The sequence below is a fragment of the Muntiacus reevesi genome, chromosome 11 (genome assembly GCF_963930625.1).
Source record: "Muntiacus reevesi chromosome 11, mMunRee1.1, whole genome shotgun sequence".
NCBI classification, from domain to species: domain Eukaryota; kingdom Metazoa; phylum Chordata; class Mammalia; order Artiodactyla; family Cervidae; genus Muntiacus; species Muntiacus reevesi.
In genome coordinates, this window is record NC_089259.1 from 67,640,244 (window position 1) to 67,660,683 (window position 20,440).

At 39.8% G+C, this 20,440-nt stretch overlaps 1 protein-coding gene across 1 annotated transcript in view; it reads left to right on the forward strand.

Annotated features, from left to right (window-relative positions):
* The window catches only part of LOC136144261 (ATP-binding cassette sub-family C member 4-like), a 160,961-nt gene that overhangs the window by 110,140 nt on the left and 30,381 nt on the right, over positions 1-20,440 (forward strand). Inside the window, 2 exon segments of the mRNA XM_065902010.1 lie at positions 11,424-11,579; positions 18,682-18,771. Coding sequence (XP_065758082.1) covers positions 11,424-11,579; positions 18,682-18,771 — 246 coding nt within the window.

Sequence of the window (20,440 nt, forward strand, 5' to 3'; positions counted from 1 at the left end):
TGGTCTGGAAAGAGTTCACCCGCCGCAGAGCAGCTAAGCCCTGCACCACAGCTACTAAGCCCCCGTGCCACACCTCCTGAATTCTTTGCTCAGCATCAGCAGAAGCCCCTCAGGGAGAGGCCCGCGCGCTGCAGGAGCAGCCCCCATTGTCACAACTAGAGACAGCTTGTGCAAGGAAAACAGGACCCAGCGCAGCCAAACATAAAAGCCAACATGAGGTGAATAGGACCCTAGACTTCCTGGTGAGAGTCTGAACATGGGCTGTGTTTTTCATTTAGATGATTTTGTGGTTGATTTGATCATTTTAGAGAGTCCTGGGAAATTAAAGTATTTTCCAGCTCTTGAGGTAGATTGATTTTGCTTTGCTTTTGCTCACAGCTGTTATTTGGATGATACATTTTTACAGATGCTTAGTAGACCGTGCTATAATGGGCAAAAATATTAGTTTCCTACATTTTTTTCTTTTTTAAATAGTATTTTCTTAAAAACCGCTCCCCCTCACTCCCAGATTGTCCCCCTTCTCCCGCCGGCTTCCTCATTCCCTGTGACTCAGGCTGTGGTGCCAGGGCCAGCAGCGCCTGCCTCTCCTGGAGCTTCTCAGAAATGCAGAGTCTCAGGCCCACCCAGACCTCCTGACTCAGCTTCGCATCTGAACATGACCTCCTCCTTTCACTCCCATGGGCAGTTTCTGATGAGTGATAACCTGTGATTCCCAAGAAATGTCTTTTAGCAGTTTGAAATTGAACTCAAGAATTCCCAAATCTCTGCTGCTGAGTAAGAGACTCTAGAATGTTCTGTGCCACTAGGTTTACTTACTTTTATGGTTTTATGAGATGGTTGAATGGCATTACTGACTGGATGGACATGAGTTTGAGTAATCTCTGGGAGTTGGTGATGGACAGGGAAGCCTGGCGGGCTGCAGTCCATGAGGTTGCAAAGAGCTGGACATGACTGAGCAACTGAACTGAACTGATGCTCTGTAAATTGCACCTTTGCATTATAATCTAATTCTGTATGATCCCACTGCATTTCTTTGCATCTTTCCAGTGGAGTCTGTCTTCATTACAGACAGTTTTCATCCTGTTGTCTGTCCTTCCCCACACCAACCTCCTGCAGGGACTGGAGGGATTTCCCACAAGCTCAGGAATGCCTGGATCTGGAGTCAGAGACACCCTCATGCAGCAGTGTATGTGTGGCTGTTTCACTATCTGATGGGATCAAAAATGAGTCCTGCTGCCCCAAGCAGGGCATGGGGTCTGTTTGGCCTGTTCCCCAGGCATCATATGTCCTACTTAGCTGCAGATTTCTCTCTCAATCCAGCTGTGGGTGCTGGGTCTTCCTGCTGACAGCTGGTCCACCTGCCCTCAGGTACCCTCTTTGCTCTCACTCACTATATGTATGCCTGTGTCCACGTCATGCTTTAACTCTGACCATAAGATCTCTATGGTAGGCCTGTTCCTTTAACTGCAGCTACACCTCTCCCCACTTTCTCTGTTCTAGCTACACAGAGGGACATGATAAGGTGTCAGGCCATCCAGGGGATAAGGATGCCCATCAGCAGGTGGAAAAGAGGCCAACAGATGTGGATTTGAGTCCCATCCTATGACATATGGGCTCTGAAATTCAGACAAACTAATTCATCTAAGCCTCAATCTTTTCTTACAGAAAATGGAAGTGATAGATTGTAACCTATAGATTTTATGTATAACTTAAACAAGATAAGGCATGTAAAAGCACCGAGAGTAAATGCCTGGGCACAAATGGTCATCATTTTCATAGGGTGTAAAATGACCATAACCACTTACACTGTGGAAGGTGGCGTCTGTCCCATGAGAATGAGGTGTTGGCCATTTGATGTTGTATTTATGGCTGTAGGATCCATTTGTGGTGTCTGTCTCTGTCTGATTTATTTTGTACTTAAATAATACGGTAATAGATTTTCCATAAATTTCTGTGGCCTGAGTTAAAAAATCTCTGCTCCCATGGAAGTTTCTTTGTCTCAGGAAACCACAGGTAATACAAATAAGAAAAAGCCAAGTCCAATGCAAATCCTGATGTCAGCATATACAGTCTGGTTGAAGAAGCAAGAAAATGGCTATATTAACTTTGTAAGCTAGAAGGAGATCTAATTTTTATAGATGTTTATGAAAAATGACATAACTTCTGTTAGAGTTGGAACAAGTCCATATTAGGGGACAGAGAGAGCATTTCCGAGGAATTAGACATGTGAGACTGACTTAGTGGTTAGGGTTTCAGCAGGTGGAAATGCATGTGGAAGGCATTCCGGGAGGTGAGACCAGCATAAGCAAAAGTATGATATTCTGATGTAGTGAATGAAGAACTAGACACTTGCAAAGAACTCAGGAAAATTAACTACCAAGTGTGTAACACACATTTTTACATTCAACCCTCACAATTACCTAGGGATGCCAAGGAAGCTGACTCATGTACATGAAGGTTGGAGAGGTTAGAGAGGACAGTTTTGTAGAAGAGACATCCTGGGGTGGAGTGTTGGGTGCTGAGCTGGCATTCAGGAGCTTAATCTGAGAAGTGAGAGCACATGGACCAGAGTGGGCAGGTGCAGGGGGCAGGGAGCCAGGAGCTGCTATGCCTCCAGCAAGACATCCTGGGAAAGTGATTCCACTTTTTGAAATCAAGTTGATGTTGATTAAAACAAAGCTGTAACACCTGGATTTGTGAACATACAGGGAAGTGGGTGGGAGTAGCAAATGGTATTATACTTCTGGAGGTTGGTTAGCAGCTTCCTCTGAAAATGTTGATACTTTGTTGTTGTTCAGTCACCTAGTCACATGAACTCTTTGCAACTCCATGGACTGGCACACACCAGGCTTCTCTGTTCCTCACCATCTCCTGCAGTTTGCCCAAGTTCATGCTCATTGTATCAGTGATGCCATCCAGTCATTTCATCCTCTGTCATCCCCTTCTCCTGCTTTCAATCTTTCCCAGAATCAGAGTCTTTTCCAATGAGTTGGCTCTTTGTGTCAGGTGGCCAGAGTATTGGAGCTTTAGCATCAGTTCTTCCAATGAATATTCAGGACTGATTTCCATTAGGATTGATTGGTTTGACCTCCTTGCTTTCCAAGGGGTTCATACATGACTTTCAGCAATTCCACACCTGAGATTTTTTTCAAGGAAATGATTAAGGTTGTTTTCAAAGACTTAGTTTCAGGGATATTTAACACAGAATTATTTATAATAGCTAACTATTTGACAATGCCTAAATATCCAGCAATAGAGGATTTGTTAAATAAATGATCACATATACTATAATATGCAACCATTAAAATAAATATTTTGGTGAAATACAAAATGAAAACACATTTAACAGTATGTTCACCTTAATCCTATTTTGTTTATATATGTGAACTTGTATCTTTAAGAACACATAGAAGAAAAATACAACAACAAAAAGAACACATACAGAAGCCTTGAAAGTAAAAATATATTAAGAATTTTTTTCAGAGTGCTGCGCTAGAGCTAGTATTTATTTACTTTTCAAATTCATTTGCACCGATTATGATTAAGGAAAGAGTTTATTTTGTTTTTTAAACACTGTGAGCCTGGGAAAGATGTAATGAGAGTAAAGTGGGGAAGATGGATGAAGGGGTTGTTTTGTGTGGAACATTGGGTGTTGATTATGTTGAGTTTGATGTGTGAAGAGAGATCCAGGAGCAAGTGTCTAACAAGTTGTGTCATCATCAGGACCAACCTGGTTGGAAAAACAAAAAGGGGCCATCACAAAGCAAATAACAGGAGATTTTCTTCAAGTGTCTTTATAATTGTATCTCTTTATTTTTGGCTGGGCTGGGTCTCTGTTGCTGCTCGGGCTTTTCTCTAGTTGCTGTGTGTGGGCTTCTCACTATGGTGTCTTCTCTTGTTAAGGGCAAGGGCTATAGGGTGTGAGGACTTCAACAGTTGTAGCATGTAGGCTCATAGTTGTGGTTCCCGCATTCTAGAGTGCAGGCTCAATAGTTGTGGCACATGCGCTTAGTTGCTTCACAGCATGTGGGAGTCTCCTGGACTAGGGATTGAACCCACGTCTCCTGCATTTGCAGGCAGTTTCTTTACCACTGAGCCACCAGGGAAGCCCGCGAGTGTCTTTAGATTGAAGAATGTGAGCTTACTGATACTGGTGGCATTCTCCATGGGCAATTGGTAAAAAACCTTTGGTTACCCAGAGAAGACGTTTAGATTATAACTTTGATGACTGAACTCTAGGAATAATCAGAGTCAGGTTTTCTTTGAGTTGCCTTTTTCTTTGTGGGGGGCCTGGGGCCATGCAGCCTGTGGGATCTTAGTTCCCTGACCAGGGATCTAATCCATGCCTCCAGCAGTGGAAGCACAGAATCTTAACCATTGGAATGAATGCCAGGGAAGTCCCCTGGTTTTTAGTTCCCTTTGCTGGAGTTTGGAACTCACAGTCCTGTGGTCATGAGCAGTCCTTGGTGCCCCTACATATCTCAGTCCATTTACCGAAAGTTTACAGATGTTCCCATTTGCACAGATGGATCAGTTTCAGTGGAGCTGATAACATGGGAACATACACACGTTCTCACAGATCAGTTCTCACCTGTGCCCTGATGTGTCTTGATTTATGTATAAGAACACTCAGAAATATAGGCCACCTGTTTTACTGTGCTTCACAGATAATGCTTTAAAAAAAAAACAAAGAAAAAGACATTTATGGCAATGCTGTGTCAGGCAAGTACATTGGCACCATTTTTTCTAGAGCATTTGATCACTTCATGTCTCTGTCACATTTTGATAATTCTTGCAATATTTCAAACCATTTCATTATTGTTATATTTATTATCCTGATACGTAATCAGTGGTTTTTAATGTTCAGTTCAGTTCATTTCAATTCAGTCGCTCAGTCACGTCTGACTCTTTGCGACCCCATGAATCACAGCACGCCAGGCCTCCCTGTCCATCACCAACTCCCGGAGTTTACTCAAACTCATGCCCATCGAGTCGGTGATGCCATCCATCCATCTCATCCTCTGTCGTCCCCTTCTCCTCCTGCCCCCAATCCCTCCCAGCATCAGAGTATTTTCCAATGAGTCAACTCTTCACATGAGGTGCCCAAAGTATTGGAGTTTCAGCTTCAGCATCAGTCCTTCCACTGAACACCCAGGACTGATCTCATTTAGGATGGACTGGTTGGATCTCCTTGCAGTCCAAGGGACTCTCAAGAGTCTTCTCCAACACCACAGTTCAAAAGAATCAATTTTTCAGCGCTCAGCTTTCTTCACAGTCCAACTCTCACATCCATACATGGCCACTGGAAAAACCATAGCTTTGACCAGACGAACCTTTGTTGGCAAAGTAATATCTCTGCTTTTTAATATGCTGTCTAGGTTGGTCATAACTTTCCCTCCAAGGAGTAAGTGTCTTTTAATTTTATGACTGCAGTCACCATCTGCAGTGATTTTGGAGCCCCCAAAAATAAAGTCTGACACTGTTTCTCCATCTATTTCCCATGATGTGATGGGACCAGATGCCATAATCTTAGTGTTTTCAATATTAAGCATTAAGCCAACTTTTTCACTCTCCTCTTTCACTTTCATCAAGAGGCTTTTTAGTTCCTCTTCACTCTCTGCCATAAGGGTGGTGTCATCTGCATATCTGAGGTTATTGATATTTCTCCCAGCAATCTTGATTCCAGCTTGTGCTTCTTCCAGCCCAGCGTTTCTCATGATGTACTGTGCATATAAGTTAAATAAGCAGGGTGACAATATCCAGCCTTGATGTACTCCTTTTCCTATTTGGAACCAGTTTGTTGTTCCATGTCCAGTTCTAACTGTCGCTTACTACCCTATAAATTCTTAGATGGTTAGCATTCTTTTAACAATACAGTATTGGTAATTAAGGTATGTACATTTTTATATATAATGCTATTGTACATCATTAGACTACAATATATTATAAATGTAACTTTTGTTTGCACAGAGAAACAAAGCATTGATATAACTTGCTTTATTTTTATATTCATGTGTTGAGGTGGTCTGGAGCCAAATCCAAAATATCTTTAAGGCCTGCCTATGTAAAGAACACATGATCCACATATATACACACTACAACCTGCCTGTATGCAGGGAATGGCCCATCTATATTATATGAATTAGAGTTTAACATAAGGTACAAAATGTCCTGAGAAGCCTGTATGCAGATCAAGAAGCAACAGTTAGAACCAGATATGGAGCAATGCACTGGTTCAAAATTGGGAAAGGAGTACCTCAAGGCTGTTTATTGTCACTCTGCTTATTCAACTTACATGCAAAGTACAGCATGAGAAATGCTGGGCAGGATGAAGCACAAGCTGGAATCAAGACTGCCAGGAGAAACATCAATAACCTCAGATAAGCAGATGATAAAACCCAAATGGCAGAAAGCAAAGAGGAACTAAAGATCCTCTTAATGAAGGTGAAAGAGGAGAGTGAAAAAGCTGGCTTAAAACTCAACATGCAAAAAACTAAGATCATGGCATCTGGTGATCATGTCAAATAGATGGGCAAACAATGGAAACAATGATAGACTTTATTTTCTTAGGCTCCGAAAATCACTGTGGATGGTGACTGCAGTCATGAAATTAGAAGATGCTTGCTCCTTGGAAAGACTGAGGGCAGGAGAAGAAGGGGATGACAGAGGATGAGATGGTTGGATTGCATCACCAACTCAATGGACATGGGTTTGGGTAGACTCTGGGTGTTGGTAATGGACAGGGAGGCCTGGCATGCTGTGGTCATGGGGTCTCAAAGAGTTGGACATGACTGAGTGACTGAACTGAACTGCTCCTTGGAAGAAAAGCTATGAGAAACCTGGACAGCATGTTAAAAAGTGGAGACATTGCTTTGCCCACAAAGGTGCATATAATCAAAGCTATGGTTTTCCCAGTTGTCATGTACGTTTGTAAGGGTTGGGTCAAAAAGAAGGCTGGGCACTGAAGAATTCATACTTTTGAACTGGGGAGCTGGAGAAGACTCTTGAGAGTCCCTTGAACAGCAAGGAGATCAAACCAGTCAGTCCTAAAGGGAATCAGTCCTGAATATTCATTGAAAGAACTGATGCTAAAGCTCCAATACTTTGGCCACCTGACATGAAGAGCCAACTCATTGAAAAAGACCCTGATTCTGAGAAAGACTGAAGGAAGGAGGAGAAGGGGATGACAGAGGATGAGGTGATTGGGTAGTATCACTGATTCAATGGACATAAGTTTGAGCAACCTCCAGGAAATAGTGAAGGACAGGGAAACCTAGCCTTTTGCAATACATGGACTTGTGACAAGTCGGGACACTACTGAACAATAACAAAGTATCTTATAAGTTCAGTTCAGTCGCTCAGTCATGTCCGACTCTTAGCGACCCCATGAACTGCAGCACACCAAGCCTCCCTGTCCATCACCAACTCCGGGAATCCACCCAGACCCATGTCCATTGTGTCAGTGATGCCATCCAACCATCTCATTCTCTGTCGTCCCCTTCTCCTCCTGCCCTAAATCTTTTCCAGCATCAGGGTCTTTTCAAATGAATCAGCTCTTCGCATCAGGTGGCCAAAGTATTGGAGTTTCAGCTTCAACATCAGTCCTTCCAATGAACATCCAGGACTGATCTCCTTTAGGATGGACTGGTTGGATTTCCCTGTACTCCAAGGGACTCTCAAGACTCTTCTCCAACACCACAGTTTAAAAGCATCAATTCTTCAGCACTCAGCTTTCTTTATAGTCCAACTCTCACACCCATACATGACCACTGGAAAAACCATAGCCTTGACCAGACAGACCTTTGGTGGCAAAGTAATATCTCTGCTTTTTAATATGCTATCTAGGTTGGTCATAACTTTCCTTCCAAGGAGTAAGCCTCTTTTAATTTCATGGATGCAATCACCATCTGAAGTGATTTTGGAGCCCAGAAAAATAAAGTCAGCCACTGTTTCCCCATCTATTTCAAATGAAGTGATGGGACCGGATGCCATCATCTTAGTGTTCTGAATGTTGAGCTTTAAGCCAACTTTTTCACTCTCCTCTTTCACTTTCATCAAGAGACTCTTTAATTCTTCTTCACTCTCTGCCATAAAGGTGGTGTCATCTGCATATCTGAGGTTATTGATATTTCTCCCAGCAATCTTGATTCCAGCTTGTGCTTCTTCCAGCCCAGTGTTTCTCATGATGTACTCTGCATATAAGTTAAATAAGCAGGGTGACAGTATACAGCCTTGATGTACTCCTTTTCCTATTTGGAACCAGTTTGTTGTTCCATGTCCAGTTCTAACTGTTGCTTCTTGACCTGCAAACAGGTTTCTCAAGAGGCAGGTCAAGTGGTCTGGTATTCCCATCTCCTTCAGAATTTTCCACAGTTTATTGTGATCCACACAGTTGAAGGCTTTGGTGTAGTCAATAAAGCATAAATAGATGTTTTTTTTCTGGAACTCTCTTGCTTTTTTGATGATCCAGCGGATATTGGCAATTTGATCTCTGGTTCCTATGCCTTTTCTAAATCCAGCTTGAACATCTGTAAGTTCTCGGTTCACATATTGTTGAAGCCTGGCTTGGAGAATATTGAGCATTAGTAGCATGTGAGATGAGAGCAATTGTGCGGTAGTTTGAGCATTCTTTGGGATTGCCTTTCTTAGGGATTGGAATGAAAACTGACCTTTTCCAGTCCTGTGGCCACTGCTGAGTTTTCCAAATTTGCTGGCATATTGAGTGCAGCACTTTCACAGCATCATCTTTCAGGATTTGAAGTAGCTAAACTGGAATTCCATCACCTCCACTAGCTTTGTTAGTAGCGATGCTTCCTAAGGCCCACTTGACTTCACAATCCAGGATGTCTGGCTCTAGGTGAGTGATCATAGCATAAAGTCACGAAGATCTGAGTCACGAAGATCTTTTTTGTATAGTTTTTCTGTGTATTCTTGCCACCTCTTCTTAATATCTTCTGCTTCTGTTAGGTCCATACAATTTCTGTTCTTTATTGAGCCCATCTTTGCATGAAATGTTTCCTTCGTATCTCTAATTTTCTTGAAGAGATCTCTAGTCTTTCCCATTCTATTGTTTTCTTCTATTTATTTGCATTGATCAGTAAAGAAGGCTTTCTTATCTCTCCTTGCTATTCTTTGGAACTCTGCATTCAAATGGGTATATCTTTCTTTTTCTCCTTTGCTTTTCACTTCCCTTCTTTTCACAGGAATTTGTAAGGCCTCCTCAAACAGCCATGTTGCCTTTTGCATTTCTTTTTCTTGGGGCTGGTCTTGATTCCTGTCTCCTGTACAATGTCACAAACCTCCGTCCATAGTTCATCAGGCACTCTGTCTGTCAGATCTAGTCCCTTAAATCTATTTCTCACTTCCACTGTATAGTCATAAGGGATTTGATTTAGGTCATACCTGAATGGTCTAGTAGTTTTCTCCACTTTCTTATATTCATGGTATTATCTTTATAAGATAATAAAACTAGCTGAACCCACTTTTCTTATGTTTAATCTCTATAAAGATAAATTCTTTTTTGAAATGCCATGATTGATTTGACAAACTAAGATGTGAAACTTCAGAGGTTTTCAAATCAGAAAAACCTGAAAAGTTCTAAAAATTCTGGTTATATTGCTCAGAAGGATTTAGTTCTTTTTTTAAAGCCATGAGTTTTTAAACATTCAGTTCAGTTCAGTTCAGTTCAGTTGCTCAGTCGTGTCTGACTCTTTGCGACCCACGAACCACAGCATGCCAGCATCCCTGTCCATCTCCAACTCCCAGAGTTTACCCAAACTCATGTCCATTGAGTCAGTGACGCAAATGATCCAAGCATATCTTACACTGTCATCAATTCCAGATTTTCAATAGAGATAAATCATCTCTTGGAGAGCTTCCTTCAGAGAATTTGCAGTTGAGCTTCCTTGGTGTCTCAGAAGGTAGAAAATCTGCCTGCAAGGCAGGAGACTTGGGTTCCATCCCTGGGTCAGGAAGATCCCCTGGAGTAGGAAATGGCAACCCACTCTAGTATTCTTGCCTGGAGAATTCCACGGACAGAGGAGCCTGGAAGTTACAGTCCATGGCGTGGCAAAGATTTGTACATGACTGATCGTCTAATGCTTTCTTTACTTAAAAATTCATTGGTAAAAAAGGCCAGTTTCTGCATGTATATTTGAATGTGGTTTATTACCCACTGACATTTTACCTAGGAAAAGGAAATGGCAACCCACTACAGTATTCTTGCCTGGAGAATCCCATGGACAGAGGAGCCTGGCAAGCTACAATCCATGGGTTGCAATAGTCGGATATAACTTAGTGACTAAACCACCAACCACCAGCATTTTATCTACATTGTATTGATTCTTTAATCTTACTGTTAGTGCACTTAGTTTCTCTGTGCTTTGGTTTTATTAAATAGACTGACACTTGACATGTGTTTTTGCAAGGTTCAGTTTGAAGTATTAATGTATTAATAAAATGCCTTTTGATTTGCTCTGATGAAAGGTCCCATGTGAATAGCAAATATTATTTGTGTTGTTGTTAATCTCATTATGTACATTTTGTCTACTGGCCTCTGTCTTTCAAGACTGAGACCTGCATTTTATATTTGAAGATGTTTCCTTTCAAGATAAAATATAATTAAGATATTTATTATCAGGAAGTGATTTCATTTTTTTTGCTGAAGAATAATTCCTCTTAAATAAAGAACATATCCCTGAGAAAGTGAGTACTTGTTTGTGTATAATACTTCTGACTTGACTTGTTGATATCTCTATAAAATTACCCATATAATTCTCAAGGTCAAATTACACAGGGAGTAGGAATAAAACTAATTTAAAAGCTGACTTCTTATGGACCACTTAGGAGACTGCTGGTTTTTCACTGCAGTCAGGTTATTTTTTTTAAGTTATCTTCTTTGTTTATTTACGAATGTTAGTTACATACACACACACATATACACCACATACACATACATGTCTCCCCCTTTAACATACCACATAATGGATGCTATGTGATAATTATAGAAAACAAAAATTTTCTGCATATTAAACATTTAATCAAGGAAATCTGAATAAAATTGCCTGACACTTTTAGAAGGCATGAAAGTCACTATAGTTTGTAGTGTGTATTCTTGGGATGATTGTGGTCTCAATCAGGGACATTTGTGAATTTCTGTCATTTTTGGTTGCCACAATTTTGGGGGTTGCATCTGGTATCTAGTGGGTTCATGGGTACTGTTAATTATCCTACAATATTCAGGACAGGTCCCTGACCCTCAATAATGAATTATGGGTCCAAAATATCAGCAGGGCCTTGCTTGAGAAACTTATAGTCTATTCCTTACATATAATAGAACTTTTAAAAATTCATCTTCAACAATCAGGGTTATCCTGGGGTTTGTGCATCCTGTTAATTCTTCATCCCCCTGGGTCTCTTTACAGTATGGCATCGTGGGAAGAACAGGAGCTGGAAAAAGTTCCCTCATTGCTGCCCTTTTTAGATTGTCAGAACCTGAAGGTGACATTTATATTGATGACATCTTGACAACCAATATTGGACTTCATGATTTAAGGAAGAAAATATCAGTTGCACCTCAGGTATGCATTGCAGAGCCCTCTCACATGCTCTTTTTATAAGGCATCTAAGGTTTAAGTGTTTTTTAATTTTATCAGTCTTTTCAAGTTAAGTGAATGAGTTGATCCTTTTTTTCTCAATAGAGCATGTATTTAGCAGCAGGTATTTTCAACAGACACTTTTATCGGATACCAGGTTTTGTGTTTTTTTTTTGGTTGTTGTTCATTTGTTAGCTTTGTGTGCATGTGATTTAATAACTTACTGAGATAAGATTTCTGGACTCAGACTTCCTCAGTTTCCATGATGTTATCTACTGATAATCACATAATTCTGAGAACAGAAAGATAAGTGTTTGCTTACGCTTGAGAGGTTCCTATAGGGAAACATGAATTTTATTAACAAGTGTCTTAAAGATGTAATTTTGCTGTGGGAAATGGAGGACATCTTTTAAAAAGTGATTATGTCCTTAGATAACTTTCTGTGAAATAGTGAGGCTTTGAGAATTATAGGATATATAGATGCTTTGGAGAGACTTTGAAAATTTAGTCATTAATGAATAATTTTCACCAGAGAGGCAATACAGAATGGTGAGGAAGAGCAGGGGATTCAGAATTCTGTCTCTGTGTACCTTGGGTCTCTGTTTTACAAGGCAAATAAAGGGTCACCCCCTCAATCTGTTGTGAGGACAAAATATGTCAATGAGTGTAAAGTGCTTCATGTAGACCCATATGTGCCTGCTGTGATGGTGGAGTGTTGAGTTGGCCATCTCTTCCTGGGCTCTGATTCTATTCTCTTTTCTTCTTCTTCATAAAGAAGTATAACTTTCAGGGAGAGTTTTGGAGACTGGATTATATGCATGGGTAGACACTCCTGTCATTCCTTGTGGTTCATTCACTCAACATAATTCTGTGATATTTACTGAGAAATTTCTATCCTCCAGGTATATAGCCAAGGGCAACCTAGATCTTGTGTCCTCATCTATCATCCTGCCCTCTGCTTTAACAGACTTGCTGATTTAAAAAAATTGAGTTTTTATTTATATACTTAGTAATCATCTGCCCATCAAAGGAAGCTCAGGAAAACACCCTCTTGAGATGAGAAACAGAGAGGAGATGAGACAGAACAAGCCAGGCAAATGTGCTTCCTGGAATGTGGGTGTAATGTGTCCTGAAATACCTATTTATCAGGAACCATGTACAACATGGCACCCAAAGGAAGGTGAATGTGGACTTGGGTATAATTGATGCTACCTACCCATGACCTCAAAAATACCTGGAATTACTCTAAGTAATTTTAAAACCAAGATATTCTTTTCAGACTCTAGTGAAATGCCACCTCAAACCCCTTAAGATGTCTGCTATCAAAGAAAATGGAGAGAAAAAAAGAAAATGATAAGTATTGGCAAGGATGTAGAAAAATTAGAATCCTTGTTCATTGCTGATAGGAATGTAACATAGTGCAGTTACTATGGAAATCAATTTGCTGGTTGCTCTGAAGAGTTAATGATGGAATTGGCATATGACCTAGCAATTCTACTTTAGAGTATAAACCCCAAAAAATTGGAAGAAAGGTCTTGAAGAGATACTGGAACAAGCATGTTATAGCAGCATTATTCTCAACAGCAAAAAGGTGGAGGCGCCCAAGGGTCCATTGACAGATGGATCGACAAACAAAATGTGGTGCATATACTTACAGTAGAATATTACTCAGCCTTAAAACAAAAAGAAAATTCTGAAGCATGCTACAGCACAGATGAGCCTTGAGAAAATTAAGCTAAGTGAAATAAGTCATTTACAAAGGACAAATACTGTATGATTCTACTAATAGGAGTTACCTAGAGTAGCAAATTCATGGATACAGGATATAGAATGGTGGGTGCCAGGTGTGGCCAGGTGAGGGGAGTTGTTGTTTAATGAGTACAGAGTTTCAGTTCTTCAAGATGAAAGATCTATGGCTGGGTGGTGGTGATGGCTGTACAACAATGTGAATGTATTTAACACCACTGAACTGTGCACTTCAAGTGGTTAATCTAGCAAATTTTATGTATATTTTACCACAATTAAAAATTTTTTTTCAAAGGTATCCCTTTCAGGAAAAATGGAAATAATTTTCTAGCACATTCAGTCCTCATGTTTAATGACCTCTTCTGGCTATTAGATTTATGACTTATGGTTACAATAGAAAATAAATGGGCTTAAATTCCCAAGTTTTTATGTTTTGATGGTACTCATCTCTGAAATGGCCATGTGAGATTCGTTAGTAGAAATAAAGGGCATTTCTGTAAAGTCCTTTCATATCCTTGGATGCAAAGCTTTAGAAACATGCCCTGCATTCTTTTTAATGCTTCTTAACAGGATAAAGTTATATGCTTGTGTACATAAAATAACTCTGTAAATAAATAACATTAGATGATTCTTGGCTTTGCCAACAATGTTTGGAAGCACATCTGAGCAAAAACGTAAACATGCCTTGACATCAGCATGTTTTGTTTCTGTTCTGTTGGTTTCCATCCTTCCTTTGGGCATGTTCTAAGTACACACTCCAGAGAGCATGTTTACAGAATAGTGCTAAGCTTTGTATCCATGTAGATTCCACTTTATATGCCTTTGTCTCCAAGGTGTATGTTGGTTCATTAAAGAGAAAGAATCTGGAGAAAACTTGCAATGTGTAAAAAAGATTCCCAGGAAGCCATTTAGGAGGCAGACAGGCTAGAATGCTTAAGAGTGTAGACCAAGTGTCAGTGTGACCCACGGTTTATTCCTGCTCTGCCTCGTCGACCGTGGGGCCTCATTGATGTCACTTGGCTGCCAAGCTTCAACATTCTCATCCTTAAACCCGGTCTGGAAATCACTGACCCACAGATTTGTGGTGAAGATGTAACTTAGTGAGATAATGTTTGTGCCCATGTCTTATTCTTAGGAATGTTCAGTCATCAGGAACTGTTACTAGTCTTAAGAATCAGGGCACCTGCCTTTTGGGTATTATTTCTACTTAAGTAAAAAGAGTAACACCTTCTGAAATGACTTTACTCTTTAATTTCTGTTTATGTGTTCATGGTCTTTGGTGATTTTCTTTGTATTTATCTTTTAATAATAAAAACTAAATTGTTTACATAAATATGAATAATAAAGCAAAGAAACAGAAAACAAACAAACAAACAAACAAACACAATAGGAATTTTGGGGAAAAGCACAACAGAGAAATGTATCTAATATTTTCTACCAAGAGCAAGAAATCAGACTAAAATTTTTTGTATTTTTACTTCTGGCTTTCCTCCCACCAACTTCTTTCCTGACCATCACATTATGCACACTCTTACTTTCCAATCCCCAACCAAGACCTCCAGCCTTTTTCTCAGGCTTCCCCGAACTCTTGGCTATTTTCTTTCTCTCTTTGAGAACAGGGCCTATACCTCTCATTTCTGTTCCTCTAGTGTTTGTTACAGTCCCTGACTAGGTTACATGAGTATTAATAATAATTCCTAATGTTTATGGAATCATTAACACATTTTAGTTTCTTATTCCACTATTTACTGCTTAATCCTCACAAATTGTTGTTATCCTTATCTGACACATTTAAAAACTGAGTCACTGGGAGATTATCCTATTGTATAGTGAAGAGTTTCAGTTTTATCTCCAAAGACTCCCATCGCAGCAGAGTAAACTCCAAAGTACAGGTCATATGACAGAGACCTACACTCTCCAGTCTCCACTTGTCCACTTCTCAGTCATGTTCGACTCTTTGTGACCCCATGGACTGTAGCACCCCAGGATTCCCTGTCCATCACCAACTCCTGGAGCTTGTTCAAACTCATGTCCATCGAGTCGGTGATGCCATTCAACCACCCCCTTCTCCTCCTGCCTTCAATCTTCCCCAGCATCAGGGTCTTTTCCAGTGAATCAGTTCTTCACATCAGATAGCCAAAGTATTGAAGCTTCAGCTTCAACATCAGTCCTTCCAGTGAATATGCAGGGTTGATTTCCTGCAATTTAGGATTGACTGGTTTGATCTCCTTGTAGTCCAAGGGACTCTCAAGAATTTTCTCCAATGCGACAGTTCAAAAACATCAATTTTCAGCTGTGTTGTACTCATCTGATATTTTCCCCATTTTTCCTACCATCCCACTTGAAAGGACTCCCAAAACCATAGCAAGAGTGAATAAGGATAAAGCAAAACCAGAAGATACTTGCGGGGAGCCGGCCTGCTCAAAGCCCAAATAGGCCCTGGGAAAAGGCCTTGAAAGAGGCCATTCCCTGTCCCGCCACCCCATGATAAAGTAGTAAAATATTTGCTGGGCCTCCTTTGTTCTTCCTTGAGAAAAACGTAGTAGTGACCTTCACTTAGTAGTTTATTTTGGGAATGCCAAAAACAAGATGTAAGCTTCTGCAATCACTTAAAACAAAAAATTGTATTGATGTGACAGACACCAGATGGCATTTTTTATGAATTATGTTTTCTGCTTGTACTAGTATAAAGGTAGCTGTTCTACTCAATAAAATCGCTGACTTGCCTAAAGAGTATTCAGCCCTCTCGACCCCATCCTTTACTATCATCTTTTTTTTCCTCAGGCTTCCGTGTGGTTGCGGTCGGGACTTGTTCATTTTGCCGGCTGGTCCCGACAGATACTACTCCTATTGATCTGTTCCTCATTTGGAAATATCAGTTTAGAAATGGGTTTATGCACTTGTATGTCATGGGCTGATATGTGTCAGGAGAAGATTCTCAAAATGTTATCCCTCCCCAACCAAGAGCCCTTTGTCTTTACAGCGTCTTGCTAGCTGTAGAGGTGGAGAACATCTGTTAGTTTGGTTACTTGAATTTACTTGTTTAAGTGCAAAAACTTACATTCCTCTTCCCCCCAAATGATTAGGAAGCAGTGAGGCTTGTGTCTCAACACCCCATTGTCGGGAACTTAGGAAGCCGAGAGCAGTCTCTGCAGAGGGGGAGCCCAGTGCTGTTTCTTTGAGTTGCCTCTCTTAGCTGAGCCATACCCACACCATCTTCCCTGGATCCCTGGTCCCTGTGATCCTGGAAGCAGCACGGAGCTTCCATCATAGTCTCTCTTTCTCCCAGGCTCATCCCCATCACTGCTGACCCCCCATGAACAGGTCAGAACTGGGGGAGATGTGATGGTAACAAGGACCTGGGTAGGAGCAGAGACAGGGGAGGGGGGACATAGACCATCAGCCCTGGGGGGAATGTTCAGAGATGAATACTGTGTTCTTAAGAAGGTGCTCCTGAACTTCTGTTTAAAATTTCAAGAATAAGCTAAAATGAAAGTTCTTAAAAAATTTCCTTAAACACAACAGGTAGCTGAAATATTTGTGTTATTTGTGCTCAGAATATTAAGTAGCTAAATATGTCCCCCAGAAAGAACAGAGATTGAGATTATATGCAGGGAGTAGCCTGCTTACTTGAAAGGACTTGGAAAATGGAGGGGAGATGGAGAAGGGAAGGAGGAAGAATATTGGGGACCAGCCTCCCCTCACCTGGCAACCTCACTTGTGTAAACCTCATGGAGACAGCTGAAGGATGAGAAATCACCTGCACATGGGAACCTTAGGGTTGATAATTACAAACAGTAACAAGTTTTTATAAAAATCTGAAGTAGAATGATGGTTATTCCCCTGACAATGAACGCTTGCCATTGTTTAGATAGTTCCTTAGTCTTTGATCCTGAATTCAAGAGTTTTAAGGGAAACCTTAAATTTGGGTCTCGAGATTTTTTAGTTCAGTTCAGTACTCATTCTGAAATATTGTATGACTAGTGATTTTCAGTGCTTTGGAAGCATATTGGCCACTTAATCAACTTTGTATGAATAAATCTCCCTTTATAATGTCTTTTTATTTATGGATTTGCTCCAGGATACCTCTCTTTTTTTTGGTGGCACACCCTGAGTTTTCTGTATTCATTTCTCTCTCACCAAACTTAAAACTGAGACCATAATGAAGGAAGGTTTGGAAGGCTTCCTGGATATCATTCCTCTTCATGACTAGGCAAAAGAAATGTCTGTCTTCTTCGGTTCCTCTCAGGTTTTTGTGAAGTGAGGAGGAAAGTCCAGCCCCAAGGCCAGGCGGGATTTGAACGTGGTGATTCCAAGCAGTTCCGGGCACTTGTGGAAGAGTCAGGTCTCCTCTTGTTCCACACGTGTGCCTCCCCTTTTTCTGCCCCCTTCACTGAAATGAGCCTGTTGGGCTCTTCACTGCTGTCCATATTCTTATGACCTGGCTTACTAGAACCTTCCAGAAGAAAATATAAATGGCCTACATGAGTTTATGTCAGTATTCTCTCTTGAAGCCAAGAGGAGGTTTATATTTCCAGAGTAATTTACTTGTGGCTCCTCCTGAAGCAGATGAATAGGAAAAACTATTTAAATTAAAGTATCATGACACAGGTCACAGTGGGTTTGAGGTCCTTCTGGCCTTGCAGATAGTAACGAGGTTCTGTGATGCAGGTCATCCTGACACACAGGTGAGAGAATGTGGGGCCACCTGATGCAGAATCAGAGATCTCTCCACGGACAGAGGTGCTGCAGACTCCAGGAGCTGACGTTCCCCTTGCACATGTGGGGATATTCATTTCACACATGTGGAGAGATTCCAGATCCTAGAAGACAGTCTGACCAATGGAGAAAATAGCCTAGTTTATTCTTCAGTGCTAATGTGTAAATATTTAATGGTTTGATTTAAGGCACAAACCTCTACTAATCATGTTGTTGGTATTTCCCAGTCACTCCAGGACTGAAAGTTAATTTATGTAGATCTTGATGTTAAGTTTCTCATGTAATTATTTCCTCAGTTTGTGTATGTGTTTAAGCAGATATTTATTACCAGGAATTTTTGTTTTTAATCAAATCTTCCTTTATCTTCAGTTTTTTCCTTAAGATGAAAAAACTTCTTCAGCACTTTCTTCTGTTAGTGTTCAATAATTCAGAAGATGTTTTGTAGTACACTTTGTATGATGGAAAATTATTTTAGAGATACTATTTTGTAAACATACATTTGCAGCTTCATTATAAATAATGAATTTAGATGTTTTTGTATTTAAATTCTGACATTCTGTACACATTGGGAAAAAAAGAAAATAGTTTAAAGTAATAACATTGACTATTTTGGAGTATTTAGGAACCTGTTTTATTCACTGGAACAATGAGGAAAAATCTGGATCCCTTTAATGAGCATACGGATAATGAACTGTGGAACGCCTTAGAAGAGGTAATTTATTAATAGTAACTATAATTAACTTGTTAGCATCAGTATCTGTGTGTTTACATTTAGAGCATTGCAGATAATTAAGGGGAGCGTATAAGTTTCACTGACTTTGTTTACCTCCTAGGAAAACACTGATGACATGGGCGCACTTAAAAATGTGTGTATTGATGACGATGAAAATCAATAATATAATGAGACATGTTTTCATTTTAGCTATGTCCCTAGAACCCTGAACAAATAGATACCTTATCTTGTCCTTAACAGAGTACTCAATTAGATGTTAAAATTGTGGGATCAAATTCTACTAGTGACCTAGTGAATTAATGACTCCATTATACTCCAATATTCATTTTCTTCCTCTGGTCTAGGAAACATCTACTAAGTGGAGAAAATAATAGTTTTTCCTTATTAACTAAAAGATGTAAACAAGATCATACTAATAAAATGTAGATGTTTCATAGGAAAGTGTTTATAAAGGTTAATTATATAGTCAGAATTGGTGATTATTTATTGGCAATCATGTCATTTTAATGCTATAGCATTAATGCAGGTAACAGAACCCTGAAACATCTGCTCAGCTTTTATATGAGTAGGTTCATTTCTAGAGAATTTTCTGTTATTTGTGTCATGTCTTTCCTTGCCCTACTTCACTGAATTTCCTCACCCTTGCATGAAAAAAAAAATTGACTATTAAGTTGCTGTCAGTTTGTATTTTAATACAAATTATTTTGTATATTTGCACTCATTTTACAAATCAATTTTACTGATGGAAGAAACCCTAGACTTCTAAGCAATACACAGGCTTCTAATTGCTGCTAGAACCTGACACAGTCTTTTACTTTTAAAAAGTAAGAATGAGTATTCCTATACATTAACAATGAAAGATCAGAAAGGTAAATTGAGAAAACAATCTCATTTACCTTTGCAACAAAAAGAATAAAATACCTAGAAATAAACCTACCTAAGGAGGCAGAAGACCTGTACTCAAAACTATAAGATACTGACAAAAGAAATCAAAGATAACGCAAAACAGAGGGAGTGATATACCATGTTCTTGGATTGGAAGAAACAATATTGTGAAAACAACTATACTACCCAAAGAACATACAGATTCAGTAGAATCCCTGTAAAGTTACCAATGGCATTTTTCATAAAATTAGAGCCAAAAATTTTACAGTTTTAATGAAAACACAAAGACCCCAGTAGGCAAAGCAGTCTTAAGAAAGAAAAACAAAGCTGGAGAAATTAGGTTCCCTGACTTCAGAATATATTATTGAGTTGGCCAAAAAGTTTGTTAAATAAGATTTTATGGAAAAATGTAATGAACTTTTTGTCCAGTTCAGTACAGAGCTAGAATAATCAAGATGGTATGGCACTGGCACAAAAACAGAAATATACATCAATGGAACAGGCTGGAGAGCCCAGAGTTGAACTCACACACCTGTGGTCACCTAATCTATCACAAAGGAGCCAAGAATATACAATGGAGAAGAGGCGGTCTCTTCAGTAAGTGGTGATGGGAAAACTGGACAGCTATGTATAAAAGAATAAAATTAGAACACTCCCTAATACTATATACAAAAATAAACTCAAAGTGGATTGAAAATCTAAATGTAAGATCAGATACTATGAAACTCTTAGAGGAAAATACAGGGAAAACATTCTACCTAAA